Raw genomic sequence first — 19,006 nt, 5'->3', positions numbered from 1 at the left:
ATAATTATACGTAGAATTAGTTGATTTAGGAAGACTGTTTTGTTCTTAAATAGCCAGTTTATTCAGCCTATCCATTGCCAGATGCAGAGAATTAAGTAGCAGATTTGATCTGGTATTTCTCCATATGTATGGCAACCTAAACCAAGAATAAGTGCCCATAGTCATACTTTCTTGTGGGATATCTATTTCTGCATATTCTGTAGACATAGACTCAGACTTAGACTCAACTTTATTGATCCCTTTGAAATGACTCCCTCAGGGAAATTGTATTTCCAGCAGCTATATACAAAATAGAAATATGAGAGATAAACAATATACAATAAACGATAAACTCTTAACAGATTAAGGTAATGCATTTTTATGTAATTTCTGATACACATACACTGATCAAGGAATTTGCATTATGGAAAATGGGTTATTAGATAAAATTATGGAAAGTATCCCCACCCAAAAAAAATGTACACAAAAAAATTAAAATACAGTAATCCATCAACATATAGAAGTTCTTAGTACTTACTGGTATTGATACAAAGCTATAATTTTTTTGACAAAAGATTCCACTCTGACTGGCTACATCACTATCCCACAGAACCCAGTCAGGGGAATAAATGAAAATAAAAAAATAAATTAAAAAAACAAAACAAAAACAGTGCCTTTATTATGTGAGATGATACCAATGAACTTTTATCAGGAAAGCCTCTAAATACATCTCTGTAAATACAGAGCAGGAATTGCGCACGAGAAAACACATTATTAGCTACCTGGTCATATAGGGTTGCTACAGTGGCAAAATGACTTGACGTGTAGTCAAGTGTGTCCTCACGCCTGATCAGCAAATCTGAGCCAAGGAAAAGTTTATGTTCGGCGGGTAGTTGTATGATCGGAGAATAACCTCAAAGTCTTTGATGAGAGAATCGAACGTCGGCCGATCTGCAGGATTTGCTTCCCAGCACTGCTCCATTAACTTCTGCACCTGTCGATCAAAAACGTGGCGTGATTATATTGTTATTATCCACTTGCACCAGTACAAAACAAAATGTCAACTTTGTTTGATGGGAAATGTTACCTCATGCGGGCACTCCCTGGGACAGGGTAACCGCCTGTTTTTCTCCACCAGCAGTCTTATGAGGACCATCACAGTCATCTGTTCATTACTGGTATCCTTCATTTCAGCATACTTCTACAAAAACACAGAACAGCGCATTGTGCCGTTAACATGAGGGCTGCAAATTGACACGTGAGGTCGGCTTGCGATAAGACAGTGATCACGTACTATCGGAGGAGTCTGGCGATGGTCACAGCGAGTCAGGATCTCATACAGCGTTACTCCAAAGGACCAAACGTCTGAGGAAAATGAAAATTTACCCTCCTTCAAGCACTCAATGGCATACCTACAAAATGAAATAATAAACACAGGTCAGTGGCCGAAGTCACGCCGAGCAGCTCTGAATAACGCCGTTAAGTGTCAGGTGGACTAACCAGTACACCGGACTGTCCCCGTCCTCGCGGACACGATAGTAGATATTATCTTCGGGAATGTATTTCGCCAAGCCGAAGTCCCCAATCTTTACCAGATTGTCATTTTCCACCAAGACATTGCGGGCAGCCAGATCTCGATGGATATATCGCTGTGAGTGCAAGTACTCCATTCCCTTTGAAAGAGAACAACAGAAATTAAACAGATAAAACATGCATTTCATGCTCAAAAGGAAAATAGTGGTCTAATTCACAGCTTTGTGCCAGATGGTCCAGATCGAAACAGGTGTGAATAACAATACTACGACTCCTGCAGCAACATGTGTTCACATGTGGCTTTGAGCAAATTGCCCCAATAGCTATTTAAGTCACAGCCATAAAATTTAGTGTGCACATTAACCCTCGACGCCATTAGGACAAATTGTACTAATAACTATTATCAGTCTACCAACCTTTGAGTTTGTCTATTAACCAGTGTCACAGACGTAGGCATCGGTATTTACAGCCTTGCAGAGTCTCATTCTAAGAGTTTAAGCTTCTCTTTATTTATTATCAGCCTTTTCACTAGTAAATTCTCTCCATCAAAAGAATAATCGGCGTATTATCAGCAATTAACTGCAAATTCAATCTTATTTCACAATCTCTAAAAAAGTGCAAATGTCACTTGTGTGGCAAACTGCACCATTGTGATTGATTATTTTCCAGGAAGCGCAGGAAGTGTTCATGTTGTGCAAAACTGATAATTCAAATTCAATAGTCACACAACCTGCAAATGCATGCCACTATTTAAGGAGGCTGAAGGACAAACTGGGGCTGTAGTCCGAGCAGCTTCAATTCAAAAGTCCAAAAAACACACAACAATACAACACGTAAGAAGCTAAGTAGCTCAAAAACTAGTATTCGGTATTCTGTTGGAGTTTACTTTCACACTCCGCTGATCCAAATCTTATATCATATATCATATATACTGTGTTTACTGAATACAATTTAACACATTGACCCTGTATGTCAGGACCACTCCAGAACCTGATGCCAGAGAGGTTTAAAAACTTTACATGATGCTAGATCCTTTAGGTGAACGCTGGACTGTAAAAAAAAAAAAAAAAACGCCCCAGTGCAAAATATTAAACCAACTAAACTCACCTGACAGATCTGCTGGGCAAACTTAAGGCACTGGGACACACCAAGCTTACGACTGGGAAGGTAGTCTTTGAGGCTCCCCAGAGGTAGGTACTCCATTATCAGCTGCACCATTTGCCCTCCTGTCAACAGACGACGAAACAGTGCTTTAATCTTCCCATTTCCATCGTTTCCAAAAGGCATTGTTACTTTTACTGGTGCCTGGCCCGCTCAAAACATTGACATACAATGGAAACTAGATTTTATAAAGAGGAACAGCGGGGACCAAAAATCAGTTACTGAACAATCCACTGCTGGTTAAAAGAGTTTCCCTTGTAGGCGTGGATTCTGTATGTTGACTTGATATAACAGATCAGAACCCAGCTGAGGACTCACCCACTTCCGTGCAGCAGCCCTTGTACTTGACAATGTTTCTGTGATAAAGAGATTTCAGGATCTCGATCTCCTTCATCCAGCCGTCAGGCACCTGACCATTCTCCTGCTTCAAAGACTTCACTGCCACGTGCTCTCCTGTGCCATCGTTGGCCGGGTCATACAAGTAGAGGATCACCTTTCCGAAGTGTCCCTGTGGACAGGGCAATGAGCACCATGCTATTTTCCATCACACGAAAAAAAAAATGACTTAGGATGTGGGGACCACAACTCACTTCGCCTAAGATCCGCATCATTTTCAGGTAGCGTTTATGGAATATGCTGGGATCTGTGTCCGTGAGAGTTTCGCTGGGAGATATATCCGGATCTGTGAGTCGAACGAAAAAATTAAAAAAAAGCCAGTTATTAAATTGATTCAAATGGGCTGAAAGATAAACTGAAACTACAAGAGGCATCTAAAAACTCACCTTTTATCATGATCTCTGTGAGCGTTCTCAGCACACTGCGGAACTGCGGCCTTTGCTCCGGCTCGTAGGTCAAACACATGTTGATGAACTTGGCCAGCTCCTGGGAGGACGGCTCGGCTAAGCGTCCCTTTTGCTGATAAAAGCGCTCTTTCTGTTGTGGGCGAAAACATTTAAGCGTCACGGCTAGAGGTCGAGAGGGTAATGTGGGTATGTGAAGCTGCCGGCTGAGCGGGAAGAGAGGTGCAGGTCGAGGCCGGGGCTTACCTCGGACAACGTGGCGGCGCCCATGGGAAGGTCGCCGTTGTTGCAGATTTCGAGCAGCGTGACTCCAAAGCTCCACTGGTCGGCAGCGTTGCCAATGGGTGCGCCGCTGTCAACGCACTCTGGGGCAATCCACGGGATGCGCTCGAGACGCTCTGCAGTGCAGAAATGCAACAACCAAATAGTCATGTCTCACGTTCAGTGACCTCAAACAAAAAGGAAAATAGTGGTCTAATTCAAAGCTTTGTGCCAGATGGTCCAGATCGAAACAGGTGTGAATAACAATACTACTACTCCTGCAGCAACATGTGTTCACATGTGGCAAATTGCCCCAACAGCTATTTAAGTCACAGCCATAAAATTTAGTGTGCACATTAACCCTCGACACCATCAGGATAAATTGTGTTAATAACTGATCTCCTAGCTTTCCATCTTACACCATCACTACCAAACTCTGGGCGCTCTAATTAAATACATTTGTTTGCATCAGCAGCACTCATTTGTGGTCTTCTGCTTTTTGATAAATAATAATACATTATTACAAAAGCTGCATTTCAATAAATTTAATCAATTAAATTATATTATAGTAAATATTTAAACCATCAACATACACTCATCAGCCACTTTATTAGGTACACCTCGCTAGTAAAAGGTTGGACCTCTTTTGCCTTCAGAGCTGCCTTAATTCTTGGTGGCATACTTTCAACGAGGTGTTGGAAACATTCCTCAGAGTTTTTGGTCCATATTGTCATGATAGCATCACACAGTTGCAGCAGATTTGTCGGCTGCATATCTATGATGAGAATCTCCCGTTCCACCACATCCCAAAGGTTCTTCTACTTCTTCTATTGGACTGAGATCTGGTGACTGTGGAGGCCATTGGAGTACAGTGAACTCATTGTCATGTTCCAGAAACCAGTTTGAGATGATATGAGCTTTGTGACATGGTGCATTATCCTGTTGGAAGTAGCCGTCAGAAGATGGTACACTGTGGTCATAAAGGGATGAACATGGTCAGCAATAATACTCAGGTAGGTCGTGGTATTTAAACCATGCTCAGTTTGTACTAAGGGGCCCAAAGTGTGCCAAGAAAATATCCCCCACGCCATTACAACACCACCACCAGCCTGAACCGTTGATACAAGGCAGGATGGATCCATGCTTTCATGTTGTTTACGCCAAATTCTGACCCTGTCATCCGAATGTCGAAGCTGAAATCGAGACTCATCAGACCAGGCAACATTTTTCCAGTCTTCTATTGTCCAGTGTTGGTGAGTCTGTGTGAACTGTAGTCTCGGGTTACTGTTCTTAGTTGACAGGAGTGGCACCCGGTGTGGTCTTCTGCTGCTGTAGCCCATCTTCTTAAAGGTTCAATGTGTTGTGCGTTCAGAGATGGTATTCTGCATTCCTTGGTTGAAACGTGTGGTTATTTGAGTTATTGTTTCCTTTCTGTCATCTCCAACCAGTCTGCCCATTCTCCTCTGACCTCTCACATTAGCAAGGCATTTTCGTCCACACAACTGTCTCTCACTGGATAATTCTCTTTTTTGGACCATTCTCTGTAAACCATAGAGATGGTTGTGCTGAGTACTGGGACTTTCATGTCCCAGTACATCAGCAGTTTCTGAAATACTCAGACCAGCACATCTGGCACCAACAACCACACCACGTTCAAAGTCACTTACATCCCCTTTCTTCCTCATTCTGATGCCCGGTTTGAACTCCAGCAAGTTGTCTTGATCACCTCTACATGCCTAAATGCATTAAACTGCAGTCACGTGATTGGCTGTTTAGCTATTTGTGTGAACAAGCAATGGAACAGGTGTACCTAATAAAGTGGCATGTGAGTGTAGTTGCTTCCACTGTGTATTCAAAGGTCTATGTTTCATTTTTCTTGCTTACGTTCCCCACGCGACTCTAACTGCGGTGGCTAAAGCTACGCAGATGTTTTTCCTTTGGCCAGCTTTAAACCACCGTTTGCACAAAAAAAGTGTAATACAACAGGAAATAAGTCACAGGAAGTGGTACGGTTGAACTATCCTGTTTTCTAAATCTGACAGAAATGAGGTCTAAATGTGCACAAGAGGCAGACCACCTGACGGCGACTGCGTTGGGGGACCTTTTTCGTGAAGTGAAAGTAATTAACGCTTTGTGCGAGTCGCTGGGGCTGACCTTCCCGTGACAGGACACTCAGGGGGATTCCTGGATCGCTCAGCTTGACGAAAGGTGTAGTGCCATGCTCCAGGCCGCGTCTCACCACCAGGATGTTCTTGGCGCAGACGTTGCCGTGGACGAGCCCCTTGTTTTCCTAGAGTAAAAGTGAAAATAGTCCCAGTGTTAACTATTTGCGACACAGTGTTGGAAAAATAAGTTTTAGCGGAAACTACTGGCAGACAGAATTTATCTTAAAACTTGGTCTGATAAAAAGATAACTTCTCTTCCTGCTTAAATGCAGCAGCTCAAACCCAAAACTTGGGTAGTTGCGCAACCAAACTAAATTTTACCCACTTGTTTGCATTACTTCCCTTACTAACTTAGTGCAATGACCAGCTGTGAAATCATTAAAGGGAATTGTATTGCATCAATCTGTGGCATTGCAAAAAAAACCCAAAAGAAAACAAAGTACAGTTTGAACTCACAAGATAACTGAGAGCGCTGGCAAGCTGTTTTGCAACGATGAATTTCCACTGAGGAGTCACAGATTCCTTCTCTTTGCGGAGGAATACATCCAAAGGCCCGAATTCCACATATTCTTCCACCATGACGTCTGCAAAGGGACCAAACGAGTCTGAGAGAGTGTCACGCCCCATGGCCGCGGCCACAATGTAAACAAGTATCACAAGTTTTGAAACAGAACTCGCAGGAGCTTTGCATTCGTATGTGGTTCGCTTTATACTGGAATCATAAATTTGACTGTAAACGTGTTTGATGGGGGAAGTAGCAAAGGAGGAAGTAATGAAAAAGACGCCACGAGAAGAGCACACGGTGTTACTCCTCTTACCCTCGGATCCTTTTATAGAGACGCCGTGCACAAACACCAGGTGACTGTGGGATACCTGGCTCATCAGGCTCGCAGTTTCGAAAAAAGCCTGAGAAAGACAGAGTGAGAAGTGATGAAAGCAGCTGCGACACTATCTGTCTAGACTCTGCTGTTGTCATGCTTTAGAGAGCGTTTGTTGCAATTCTTGCAAACATCACATAGCTTACGAAAGTGATGTCTTTATGGCTTTGGTCTAGAATCTTGAGGACCACGCGGATGCCCTTGCCGTCAGACTGGTTGTTGTTGAACTCGACGTCGTCGTTCTCTTCTCCCCCCCGTACTAGCAGTCGTCCCAGGAAGATGTTGGTTCTGGTGCCACGGCCCAAATGCTGTTCCTGCTCATAAACAGAACAAGCGCACAGATCAGTTGCAAAGCAGAGGCCTTGTGTAAAAACGACGCTGGCAAGTGAATGTTACGTACCTGCTTGATGTCTTTTTCTTTAATCGGATTGAAGCGCAGATCGCTCAAGTTTAGAGGTCCGGGATTAGTGCAGCGTTCGCCGCTTTGCCTCCAAACCAGAAGGTTGGAAATCTCTAGATTACACAGACACACATAAACACGTCAATATCCTACAGGACAGCGTTACTTTTAAAACCAGAGCGTGGCAGTGAAGCCGTTGAGACGTCCGGTAAACACGAACCTCCTTGACGTGGTAAACAGCATTTTTTGACAGTAAAACTGTCCGGACCAGACTTGAGCACGAAGGTCTTGAGGCGTTCTGCCAGCTCCTTCACACTGGAGAACTCTTGGTCCCAGCCCTCTAGACAGAACACCGAACCCTTCTGCTGAATGCGAAACTGCTTGTGGTTCGGTGTTGAACCATTCTGTATGCATAAGCACAGGTGGAACATGCGATCTGAAATGTGTCCCACTCACTGCACTGCAACAATTCCCAGAGAAGAGTGTGGGTGTTGACTTACCCCATTTTTGTTCAGCACAGTCAGGATGATGCGGCGATAGTCGAGAGCGCTCCAGCGGACGAGGAAAGCTCCCTCCTCTGCTGCCTCCTTTTTCAGCTTAAGTAGCACGAAATCTTCACTGGAAGCACAGCACAGTTATGATATAACACACCGTGTCTTTAGAAGACCGCGCGAGTCTGAATGTAAATGCATGGGAGTAGGAAACTCACTGCATAGGTCCATGCAGTAGATTTGCTTCACTCAGCACTACCCTTGGGGGAGCCACTTCACAACAAAGATAGTGGTGGGCGTCTGCAGTCAGTCGGTAGTATCCATCTAGAAGAGAGATGAAGGAACGGGCCTCCTGGCTGGAGTTCATCTGAACCTCCTACATACATACAGAGAAACACCACAAGCTTACAATAAGAGCTCCCACCTACAGACACATGTGAATTTAAAACATAATAAAATGCCACTGGCAAAACCGAAACTCAAGGCTCTTATAGTCACACACACAGCATTAACAAGCATGCCAATCTAGACATATGAGGATAATGTACGGGCGTTTCGAAGACCGAACAGTATACGGACTAATACGCCCTGTATCAACCGGGCTAATGCATCACAACACAATTAAATTAATGTGCTCAACTTTGGCATAAAAGGATAAACAAGTACTCTCACCATGCAGTCATTGTCCTGAGTGCTAATGCACACATTAGCGTCAGTAATTGCTATGTGCGTTATTTCAGGGAAATCGCAGAAGGACGTCCATTTATTGGGAGTGTTCGCTGTCGGTTGGCTGGAGGGCTGCTTCGCTTTCTTCATGTAATTCATGTAGTCGTTCGAGAAGTAAGAGTTCGCCTGCGCCTAGGTAAGGAGACTCGAGTGAATAAAACACGTACACGGGATGTCAGAACTGGCTCATTAGAAGCTCGAAAAACTGTGTTTTGGCAAACCTTCTGAAGAGACACCTTCCTCCACTGAATCCCCTGGGTGCCCGACACCATTATTTCGTGTGTAGCGGGAGCGCTGTAGTCTTTTGAGACCCCCTGGGCATGGGTGGTGTTGGAGTACGAGCTGCTTCCATCCCCGTCGCGCCTCAGTTCGAGGTGGATCACGGGGAAGGTCTCCGTGCCAAAACTTGGCGCCAAGTGTTCGAGAGTGGAGATGTACTTATACATGATCTCCTGGGGTCCCAGTCGGCCCTTATCCACCGTGTGCTGCTGGAAGGTCCGCACAAAGTCTGCGAACACCCGCTGGATCCTGAGTTTAGTCAGGAAGTTGTCTTTGGATATTTGTTTGGCAAATGACCTTGGGATGCACTGTAGGAAGCTGAAAATGATGATTTATTAGTGCGATCTGGATCCTGTCGTTCAATTAGAATGATAAGTGCTTGTTGAAGCAGCAGAAATTAAAAATGACAGTAGGAAAAAAAACAAAACAATGTAATAGATTATTTCAGACATGTTTTCAGTAAGAGTACATTTACTTTTTCAAGGTAATTACCTGTTTTTTCCAGCTACGTCCTGTAAGGTTGAATTTGTTTGCATGGCCTGGTATGACAGCTGAAGCACAGCCATTCCCAAGCTCTCATTCTTGAAGCGACTCAGATCCTCTTCGGACTCCACGTCTTCGACTTGCACCACTTCGTTTACAAATTCATATTTAGCCTGGTTTGGGGGGGGTCACAGGGGGGTAAGAGGGGAGCATAAATCCGCGACTGTCGATACAACAACGTGCATTTATTTACAGCGAAGTGAAAACCTCACGTGAGCACATACCTGGGAAAATAAATACTCCAAAGACTGTATTTCAAGCAGAGGGGAGCCACCCTGTTGTGTCCCAGATTTGAAAGCATAGCGGGACACAGTTGGCTCCTTCTCATTCAGTCCATGCCAATTCCGAAAGTAAAACCTAAGTACAAACAAAAAAAAAAATCATACAGTCTCTGTGGATGCACTTGTTTTCATTTTCCTTTCGAATGCAGCATTACACAAATGCAGACTAACCTCATACAGTAGTAGAGAATGAGGCTGGAGTTCTCCTCTTGTTTGAAAATGTGGTTCGGACTGTACCAGCAGCGCTCTATTGGATTGTACAGCGCAAACAACACATGGCACAGAGGTGTTATCCCTGAGAGTGGGGAGGGGGGGGAAGTCACACACCAGCGTGTTAAAACATGATATAACAGGAAACTCAATAAAAATTCCTTTCATGTTCGTCTCGGTGCGTGTCTTATCCGATCTGGACAGTCTCGCTCACCTACAGCCTCTGCAGCTGAGATGCACAGCTCCTCCGCCGTGATCTCTCCGTTTGTGTGAGACAAATAACGCTCCCCTCCTTTGGTCCAGAAAAGGTAAACATGGATGCCCTGACCCTGAGGAGGCTCGCTGAGGTCTGGGCCGGGAAATGATGATCCCCTCCCAGAGCCCTTGGACCACCTTCTTCTTCTAGACATGTTGGGGAGGGGGGTGGGGATGGATGGCAAAACCCTGACACTGACACAAACACACACACGCACACACAAACTTAAACCACAATGCTATGTCAGCTGCAGTATTCGCTGGAATCAGTATTGCGCTAATGCTTACGTAAACACAAACGAATGAGAAACTTTGAAACGACACCGGAACAGTATATTCAGTCTAAGCTTTTTTTTTCTTATCTTTACTTTTTTTTAAGAAACAACTCGGCAGTTTACGATATCGCCTGTAACTTTAATATTAAAGCGTGACGTCATAAAGTCGGACAATTTTCTCAAAAAAGACTTCCGGAATTACACCTTGGCTAACTTATTGTTTACATTCAGCTCCGCATTTATGCCATGTCCTGCAGCACAACAACGATTTTGGCTCATGCGTATGTGTAAAATATACGTATATGTGTGTGTATATCAGGCGTTTCCTGCCATGAAACGAGTCTCAAATACTTTAGAGTGTGCCCGTATCAAGGAAACAGACACACATTATTACAGCCTCGGCCGTAAACTCAACAACGCGTATGACAGCCAGTCGAGTACCCTACCTTTAAACGGTGGCTTGTTGAAGACGTTATCTCAAACCCCTAAAACGGTCGGCCTTCATTATCCTGCGAGCGTGATTCCCCCTCTGCCTACTCTCTCGACTTCTCGCGAACTACGAACCAGTGACTGCAGACGACTCGTTCCCGAAACCAACTTGGCCACGCCCTCTGCTCTCAGCAGACGAGACGCAGGCGCGCGCACACAAAAACACACCGCACAAACCTTTCAAAGGGAGTCGGCGGACAATGAAAGTGGTTAACGCGGAGATCTTATATTGTGATATATATTGTGATATTTCTCACTTCCGGGTTCCCCCGTCCTCACCCCACCCATGTGACTCTCTGTGTCGGGTGTCGGGTAGGCCCTTGTTGGTTCCTCAAATCCCACATCACTCCTCAGTATTTCATTTGTAGGTCAAGAAACAAACATGTACTAAACATGTACCCCACCGTTACTTAATGTGTTTACATTTACAATCGCAGAAGGTAGTTACTCAAAGGCGTTTAAGGGACAAACAGGCCTGTTGACAGGACCTGGATGTGGACAGGGCTGGTCCATACCTTTAACTTAGCTTTAACTGGTCTGATGGGTCTAAAAAAAAGTCTCTTTGCTTGCTCTTTAAATATTTCAAGACATAACCAAACAGCTGTGATAAAAAACCCTATTTTAAAATAGCAGACAAAATATAAGAAGGGCTGATGAATGGCATGGGAACTTGCTATCTAGGAATACACTGTGTGGCCAAAAAAAAAAAAAAGAAAATAAGTCACCACTTGGATTTAACTAAGCAAATAGATCATTACCGCATGGGTGACTACCTTTCAGCTAGAAACAAGTTATATAACCCCAGCTGATGCATTGAGTGGCTTCTCATTTCTTAAACAACCATGTCTAAACAATGTTTGTTTGAGAAGTGTCAAATCATTGGCACGCGGCGAGCAGAGAAAACATCTAAGAAGAAGAAAAGCTGACCAAGATATTGTTAAAAACTGCAAGGATAGTAGTGACCGGCGATCACTTAAATGTTTGGTGAGATCAAATCAAAGAAAAACAACAGTAAAACTCATGGCTATGTATAACCACCAGTGTGCAAGTCAAATGGAAAGTCATATCCTCCACGCCCTCTGTGTTAGTCACTCTCTTCGTGAGATTATCAACATTCATCTTCATGGGGATTTGTTGTTTTATGCCAACTGCTAACTGGTATTCCACAACACACCTGTCATTCCGAAGGCTCATCCCCCACCTACACATTGCAACATCCTTAGCCACACATAAGTACTGACTTTGAAGTATTTATTTTTTTACTTTACCTTTGGCCAGGATCAATAGAGACTGAGATGCCCTTTATCATTTGGAATTTTTGCAATGCAAAGCAGGTCAGTGTCATGGTCAGGTGCTTCCTGACATTTACAGTCTCACACAAAAAGTTAAGGAAAGACATGCAATTTTATTCACAAAGGCTCCCAGTAGTGCACACTAAACAGTTTTATTTAGTGATATTTGAGCTAATCAATGCCTTTGTATAAGGGGACTGACTTGGATCTTTTTTTATTTTTTAAAATATTAGGTCTGATATCATGCAGGGCTGCAAGAATACTCACGTTCGGAGAAAAGTACAGAGTACAGATTCTAGCCACACCTTTGTAGCACTTCCCGGAATAGCCTCACAGCAGCTAATGTCTGCTCATGTTAGGTATTTAGACTCGACTGATCGGTTATTCTGTTAAATAGGGACTGGTTTGGCCAGTGTGGGCAGCAATAACATCTATATGAACTCTCAGTTGTCTCTATACCCAGTAAGGCTCAACCTTGGGAATCCTGTATCTAGTAATTATGGGCTGGGCCCGTTTGATATAAATCTACAGCAGAGGTTGAGCCAGTGGCATCAGTTTCTATCAGGTCTGACACTGAATTGACTGACAGCTCTTTATGATTAATACAGTTGTTGGGTTGGATTATAAGATGAGATGAACTCAAGCTCATATCATAGTGACCTGTTTACTCACTGTGCCACTGAATCTGTACGTGAAGAGGGGAAAAAAAAATCACCAAAAAGATCTCTACATTTTCTTACATGACTCACAGTTTTCACCTTTAAGTTTATGACCTGGAAACACCAACACTTAATAGATAACCACAACAGCATTGTCTTGAGAAGTTGGGTATAATTCAAGCTTTAGTTAAGCAAGTCGGTAGAAAATGTCGCTTTTGGAAAATAACTATAATTGGCCGCTCGAGCCCTGGAAGTCTAACAAAAATTCAATTTTGAAAAAAACAAACAAAAAAACAAAAACATAATAACTATACACCTACACAGATAAAGCAGTCAGGCAGGCATGTTGTTTGCACAGACATACCCACACAGTTGACAAGTGTATACAATTATATGAAAGAACAGCTTCAGTGACTTCCAAACAAATAAAATACCAACACAGAAGCAGCAGTTTTTTTTTTGCAACATCATTGTGTAATTAGGTGAATGCTATTGGTCAAATCTCAGATTAATATTTTTGGAGAAGTTATTCAATTGCTTGGCAAACTAATCATACACATAGAGGAGTTGCAATAGAACGGGTAAGTACATTTGCAAAAACAACCAATCATGGAGCCAATGTTGGTCATTCTTTCTTTGCTTCTTCCGGCTCCTGTTTCACCTCTTCATAAGTGGCTTCTTCCTCTTTTTCATCCCCATCGTCTGTCCTGGAGTTGGGGACCCAGAGACCTGAATCAATGCACCTCTTCATGTGAGTCTTTGCCTCCTAATTGATTAAAAAAAGAAAAAAGAATTAAAATTACACCAATGCAACATTTCAGTATTAACCAAGATGAAAATGTTACAAAAGATATGACAGACTAACACAGCGACTCACCGTTGGGTCCATTTTGCTAATAACTTCTTGTAACATTTGGATGTCTTTATCATCAAAGCATTTCTGCATTTCCTGGAATTAACAACAAAACCCTGTGAGATAACTGAAACTAACAAGTGACGATAAAAAGAGAGTGCTTCGTGAAAACAACAGAACTTACAGCAGGCAGGGTCTCATACACTTCCACAGGATCCAGCCCTCCGGGGCCCAGACGCTTCTGTCGCTCTTCTTCCTCGTACTCCTTCATTGCCTTTTCTATGCGGATCTTGGCCCTTCCCCGAACCCGCTCCTTGAATGACTCAAGCTCGTCATTGAAAGCATCCTGGTACTGCTGATCTGCTGTCTGTGATGAGACACCAGCACACAATATGATAATTTCAGTATTAGATTGTTTTCACCACAGGAACACTCCCCGGATGATTGTCGGGAAGAGAACTTCCTGCCCTACTCAGCAATTTTGGAATTGTGAAAACTGTGAAAGGACCCACACACACTCAAGGCCACACTCTGGATCTACTTATCTACAACGTGTAACGTTGTAACATCCTTTGTTGACTTGGCTCTTTCTCATCATTTCTGTGCATTCCTAATGTTCAACCAACCTCTGTGTAAGTTAAGAACAGATAAATCAACAAGAGTACCAGTGTTCAATTTATGGAGGTCATAGCTATGTCACCAGCTGTAAGTGCAAAAAAGTTGATGAACTCTTGGATAAATTAACACTGAAATCTTATCATGGAAACTATCACACCTTTTAAAACAAAGAAGAATTTTAACAGTCCTAGACAAAGTTACTTTTCTGAAATTGTAAATAAGAGCATTAACAATACTCGTACTCTGTTAACTATGGTTGATAAGCTCACTAACATCGCTATGACGTGTGGTGTTCCTCATGGGTCTGTCCATGGACCTCTTCTGTTCAGCTTATTTATGTTGCATTTAGGTCAATTTCTGCAGAATTCTAATGTTGCATATCATAGCTATGCAGATGACACAGAGACATATCATGCACTGTCAAATGACTATATTACTCAATCAAGTCCTTGCGTCAGTGTTTAGAGCAGGTTGGATGAACCAATTTCCGTCAGTTTAATTAGGGCAAAATAGAGATAACAGTGTTTGGCACGAAAGACAAAAGGTCTGCTGTTACTAAATACCAAATTGCTGTGGCTAAAAACCAAAGACCAAATCTAAAACCTTGGTGTACTGATACATTCAGATCTGACCTTCAGCAGTCATATTAAATCAATCACCAAAACAACTTTCTATCAACTTAAGAACCTATCCAGAGTGAAGGGTTTTATATCTGTAACAGACAAGGAGAAGCTCATCTCCAGTAGACTAGACTACTGTAACTGTCTTCTGACTGGACTCCCCCAAAAGAGCATAAAACAGCTGCTGATCAACAGCTGCTGATCAGAGCGCATCACTCCAGTTCTGAAGTCTTTACACAAAGGTCCCAGTCAGCTGTAGAACAGATGTCAAAGTTCTGCTACCCGTCTACAAATCACTGACATAACAACTGAATATAAATCTAGCAGAGCTTTGAGATCTATGGATTCAGGTCAGACAGTTGAGTTGAGAGTTCAGACCAAACAGGGTGAAGCAGCATTTAGATGTTATGCTGCACACAGATGAACAAACTACCAACAGAAGTGGAATCGGCTCTGAGTGTGAACTTGTTTTTTAAATCCAAGCTAAAAACTTTTCTCTTTTCAAGTGTTCATGGGTGAGCTCTTTAAATGCACTTTAGCATTTTGTTTTGTAATCATTTTAAAGAAATTCTCCACTCCTTATTTATGCCCTACTTCAGTCTAGCTTTTACCCCTATATGTCTTTTTAATGTTCCTACCATAACATATTGATTATAACCCTTGTTTTTCTTCAATGTTTGTTTGTTTTTCATTGTATGTCTTCACCATTTTTAATGTAAAGCACCTCGAGTTGCCCTGTGAATGAAATATGCTATAAAGCTGCCTCGCCCTGCCCAGGAGACTTTATTTTAGTTACTGTATAATACCTCCGGGTGTAAAAACAGGCCCTGCTCTTTCTTCAGCTCATTCAGAAATTGATCATTATACTTATTTGCCTAATATAAGAAACAAAGAAAAGAATCTGAAAACTATTTTAGTCCCTAGTTCAGTTCTTCTGGTTAAAAACGATACATGTTTTGTTAGACTGATTACATTCAAACACACTTACTCACCTTAATCTTAGCGAAAAACTGACGGAAGCAACCACGGGGGTCGACTTTGAGGCTTTTCGCCAACTCTAGAATGAACTGCATGACGATGGTCTGGTGAGCCACCTGCTCCATCAATGCATGTTTCTGCATAAGAAAACAAGAAGTGGCAGAACGATGAGAGACCCAAGTTACAATCGATAAAAGTAACCTTAATATACTTGCAACACCTGGAATATTACTGCACGGACATGAATGTAGAAGGAAGTAATAACAAACATATTTTTAATATTTACCTCCTCAACCTCAAGATCAATGCACATGATGACCAGGTAGTTGGCAGTCTCTTCGCATACCAGATGAGGATTGTCTGAAAGGTACTTCTGGCTGTCATCCCAACGTCGCAACATACCTGTAATACGAGAGAAATGATGGAGCATCACTACTTTCACCCTGTGACAAAGGGGTAAATATCAGCAGTTTATGGATGTCAATATAATGATCCTTACCGAAATGTTTGATCTGTTTCTCATGTTTCTCCACAAAGGTTTTATGTTTTTGCTCCTTCTCTTCTTCAGTCTCTTCAGAAGACTCAGGTTTGACATTAACGATGCTCTATTGAGGACAAGGGCAGACAATAATCATTAAAAACCTTATTGAGAGAGAGTCGTGATGCACACTGCTGGAAATCATTCCTGTAAATGTTTTTCACTTGTCATGTTACAGCATTAGGGCCTGCATAGGGTCCAGTGAGTAAATAATACACTCAAGCTTAGGATTTTAACTCTTGCACGTTATTTTAAATAGAAAACTAATTTCACCGCAACAAATACCTTCTGGTAACTGCGTAGGAAAAACCGCAGCTTGATCCTCAATGCCACAGAACTCCATTTTTATCAACAGAATGATTAAAATGCCGAAATACTTTTTTGTACACTTGCCTGATAATCATAAATAAAAAGCTAAAATAATAACAGTGATTATACTATACTACTATTATACTACTATAGTGAAGTTTCAGTTGTAGGGGTGTAGAAAGTAAAGTCGGTTAGAAAACTGGATTTCTCTGAAGCAACTTTAATTGTCTCACCTTGCTGAAACCATCCTTGCTGAGCGTGTCAACATTCCATGGCATCTTCTTCTCTTCCCGGTTGTGGTCATCCATCTTCTTCGTCCACTCCCGTTCCTCTTTTCTCAGTTTCTTTTCCTCAGCCTGGGCTTTGCTCAGCTCTGCTTTGGCATCGCCTGAGTCTGAAATGTTCAGCTGTTCTACTTTCTTCTGTGCCTCCGCCAGCTTACGCCGACATTCGTTGAGTGTCTTCTTTATGTCTTCACCTTTTTTCTGGAATTCTTCCATTCTTTCAACACGTGCCTGCAGAATAAATATTATAAAATGTCACACAGCCACAAGAGAGGGCAAGAGTTTCATGCTCTGTAACTAGCATGAAAATCCGTAATGCTTCCATATACTCTCAGACCAACTACAAAGGGCATATAATTTGTACCTACTTAAAAGTGTCATGTCAAAATGTATCCATCATCGAAGTAAACAAGAATTCAACTGCACCGATTTCATTAGCTTGAAACATATTTAGATTAATCGCAAAAGACATGTTGCTGCACCTGGTGTCTCCATCTGAAAAGGCTGGGTGTGTCGATGTTGGGATGGGTCTCATCTTCATCGTCTGACACCTCAATGTGGTCCCACACGCTGTAGTCTATCCGAGACATCCTGCCAATAAGAATCCAATGCTAACGGTGTTAGCTTGGAAGGTGACTCGGTTAAGTTCGAGAATTAAACGAAGCTATCAAGAAGTTTGAGTCAAATAAGAATACGTCCAAGGGACACTACACTTCTCACAAATGTGTATTTGCGTTAGGCTGTATTTGGCCGAGAGAGACCTCCCTATTGTGGGCTAGCGAGAAACTGCTAAAGAATTCTAGAAAGAACTGCTGCTGCAAATTTCCGCTTGACGTCAATACGTCACTCCGTCACAGTACGTCACTCCGTCACCTCACGTCACCGGAAAGCGGAAGAGCTTTTGGCTATGATACAGTCAATAAGGACCTTAAACCCCTTTTTTTATTTTTATTTTCATTTTGAATGTATATATACCCTTTTCCTATTTGTTATTCGGCCCTAATAATTGTATTCTGTCTTAATTTCTAAGTTGACTATTTTTTTCCTTTGACAAGCTGATTGTTATTTAAATATATATTATGTTCCTATTTTGAAAAATAAATAAATAAATGAATAACCTTAAGCAACGTTCTCTACAGCCTGTCTATATGAACATACAGCGAATGCACTTTTCAAAGAAATATCTTATTTGGTAAATGTAATATTTTGGTGTAAATATACACAAATATTATTTCAAGTAAGTGGAAAATACTAAATCTTCAGTAAGTTATGAATGAAATTTATTATTTTATTTCACAAAGTTATGCCTCAGTCTCTTACCAAGTATCTTACCAAATATTTTGTGTTTTAAGTATTAATTTTTGGATATTTATCTAGACTCACAGTTGTTGACTGTGTTTCTTTTTTATATATTTGAGGATGATGTTAAATATATAAACTGGTTTATTCTGCTTTACACTTGTCTTTTTTTCACTTTGACGCTGCAATACATTGTCTAAAATACTGATAAATATGTTAATGTAGAGGTATTTATTGTCTTCTTTGATTAAAACAAAACTTCTTGAAACTGAAAATGTAATCACACAGAGAACATTATTATTAGTATTTTGGCGAGAATTTCATTGTTGATTTGGGAAGTTTGATATGTACTACCATTTTACAATTATGTGCATTCATTTTTGGTTTGGCAAAGATTTTGTTGTTTAAGTGCAACCAGGTTTTTGTAAAGGCGCTCTGTAGAACTGCTTTACCTATTGTCTACAAAACATTTGTATTGCTAAATTTGGTTGTCGTATTCACTACAGATTGAGAACAATATGACTCTTACATTAAGATTGCAGATAGTGTAATTGTTCTAACTGCCAGAAGAGGGAGCCCTGTACTTTTAAAAAGTGTGGAGCATGCCACAAAATACTCTATGTACTGTATAATGTACAGCCTATTAATGATACCTCTTAATGTTTATTATAGGTATAGCTTTTAACAAGAGACAGCATAAAACGGTTCTGGCAGCTTCTCGCTGACGGGCACTGGCATGTTTCTCTTCATAAGAAGATAACAATACAATGGCATCAGTAAATCATCTCTTGAATGAATGCATCCATTTAACGGTTTGCTCATCAGAGCAC

The 19,006-nt window shown here is 41.8% G+C and overlaps 2 protein-coding genes across 2 annotated transcripts; both read right to left on the bottom strand.

Moving 5' to 3' along the window:
* Window positions 1-211: 211 nt before the first annotated feature.
* tyk2 (tyrosine kinase 2) lies at window positions 212-10,832 on the bottom strand. Its single transcript, XM_047571203.1, has 24 exons — window positions 10,684-10,832; window positions 9,922-10,157; window positions 9,669-9,792; window positions 9,441-9,573; window positions 9,166-9,329; window positions 8,616-8,991; window positions 8,341-8,526; window positions 7,887-8,044; window positions 7,678-7,795; window positions 7,398-7,581; window positions 7,178-7,290; window positions 6,924-7,091; window positions 6,718-6,805; window positions 6,356-6,483; window positions 5,889-6,024; window positions 3,720-3,871; window positions 3,456-3,606; window positions 3,264-3,355; window positions 2,992-3,181; window positions 2,620-2,738; window positions 1,480-1,652; window positions 1,274-1,391; window positions 1,067-1,180; window positions 212-973 (listed from the first exon to the last, which is right to left on the bottom strand). The coding sequence occupies exons 2-24, from the start codon at window positions 10,115-10,117 to the stop codon at window positions 830-832; spliced, it is 3,525 nt and encodes a 1,174-aa protein (XP_047427159.1). The 5' UTR covers window positions 10,118-10,157; window positions 10,684-10,832; the 3' UTR covers window positions 212-829.
* A 1,279-nt stretch (window positions 10,833-12,111) lies between these two features.
* Window positions 12,112-17,729, bottom strand: LOC124997483 (hsp90 co-chaperone Cdc37). The gene is made up of 8 exons (XM_047571204.1): window positions 17,360-17,729; window positions 16,827-17,108; window positions 16,246-16,351; window positions 16,033-16,148; window positions 15,761-15,883; window positions 13,715-13,897; window positions 13,555-13,626; window positions 12,112-13,443 (listed from the first exon to the last, which is right to left on the bottom strand). The coding sequence occupies exons 1-8, from the start codon at window positions 17,465-17,467 to the stop codon at window positions 13,303-13,305; spliced, it is 1,131 nt and encodes a 376-aa protein (XP_047427160.1). The 5' UTR covers window positions 17,468-17,729; the 3' UTR covers window positions 12,112-13,302.
* Window positions 17,730-19,006: the final 1,277 nt, after the last annotated feature.

This window comes from Mugil cephalus, chromosome 20 (assembly GCF_022458985.1).
Source record: "Mugil cephalus isolate CIBA_MC_2020 chromosome 20, CIBA_Mcephalus_1.1, whole genome shotgun sequence".
NCBI classification, from domain to species: Eukaryota; Metazoa; Chordata; class Actinopteri; order Mugiliformes; family Mugilidae; genus Mugil; species Mugil cephalus.
Note: the sequence above shows the minus strand (reverse complement) of the source record. Positions and strands in the feature narration are given on the sequence as shown.

Bases quoted from the DNA above. Each gene is read 5' to 3' on its own strand.
- tyk2 (XM_047571203.1), bottom strand. From the start codon at position 10,117: ATGTCTAGAAGAAGAAGGTGGTCCAAGGGCTCTGGGAGGGGATCATCA. The intron at 7,291-7,397 runs GTTCGTGTTTAC...TGTGTAATCTAG, and splicing joins CTGTTTACCACGTCAAGGAG to AGATTTCCAACCTTCTGGTT. The intron at 6,025-6,355 runs GTGAGTTCAAAC...CTTTTACTCTAG, and splicing joins CCAGCGCTCTCAGTTATCTT to GAAAACAAGGGGCTCGTCCA.
- LOC124997483 (XM_047571204.1), bottom strand. From the start codon at position 17,467: ATGTCTCGGATAGACTACAGCGTGTGGGACCACATTGAGGTGTCAGAC. The intron at 13,898-15,760 runs GTGAGTAAGTGT...GTCTCATCACAG, and splicing joins AGTTTTTCGCTAAGATTAAG to ACAGCAGATCAGCAGTACCA. The intron at 13,627-13,714 runs GTAAGTTCTGTT...TGTTAATTCCAG, and splicing joins TGTATGAGACCCTGCCTGCT to GAAATGCAGAAATGCTTTGA.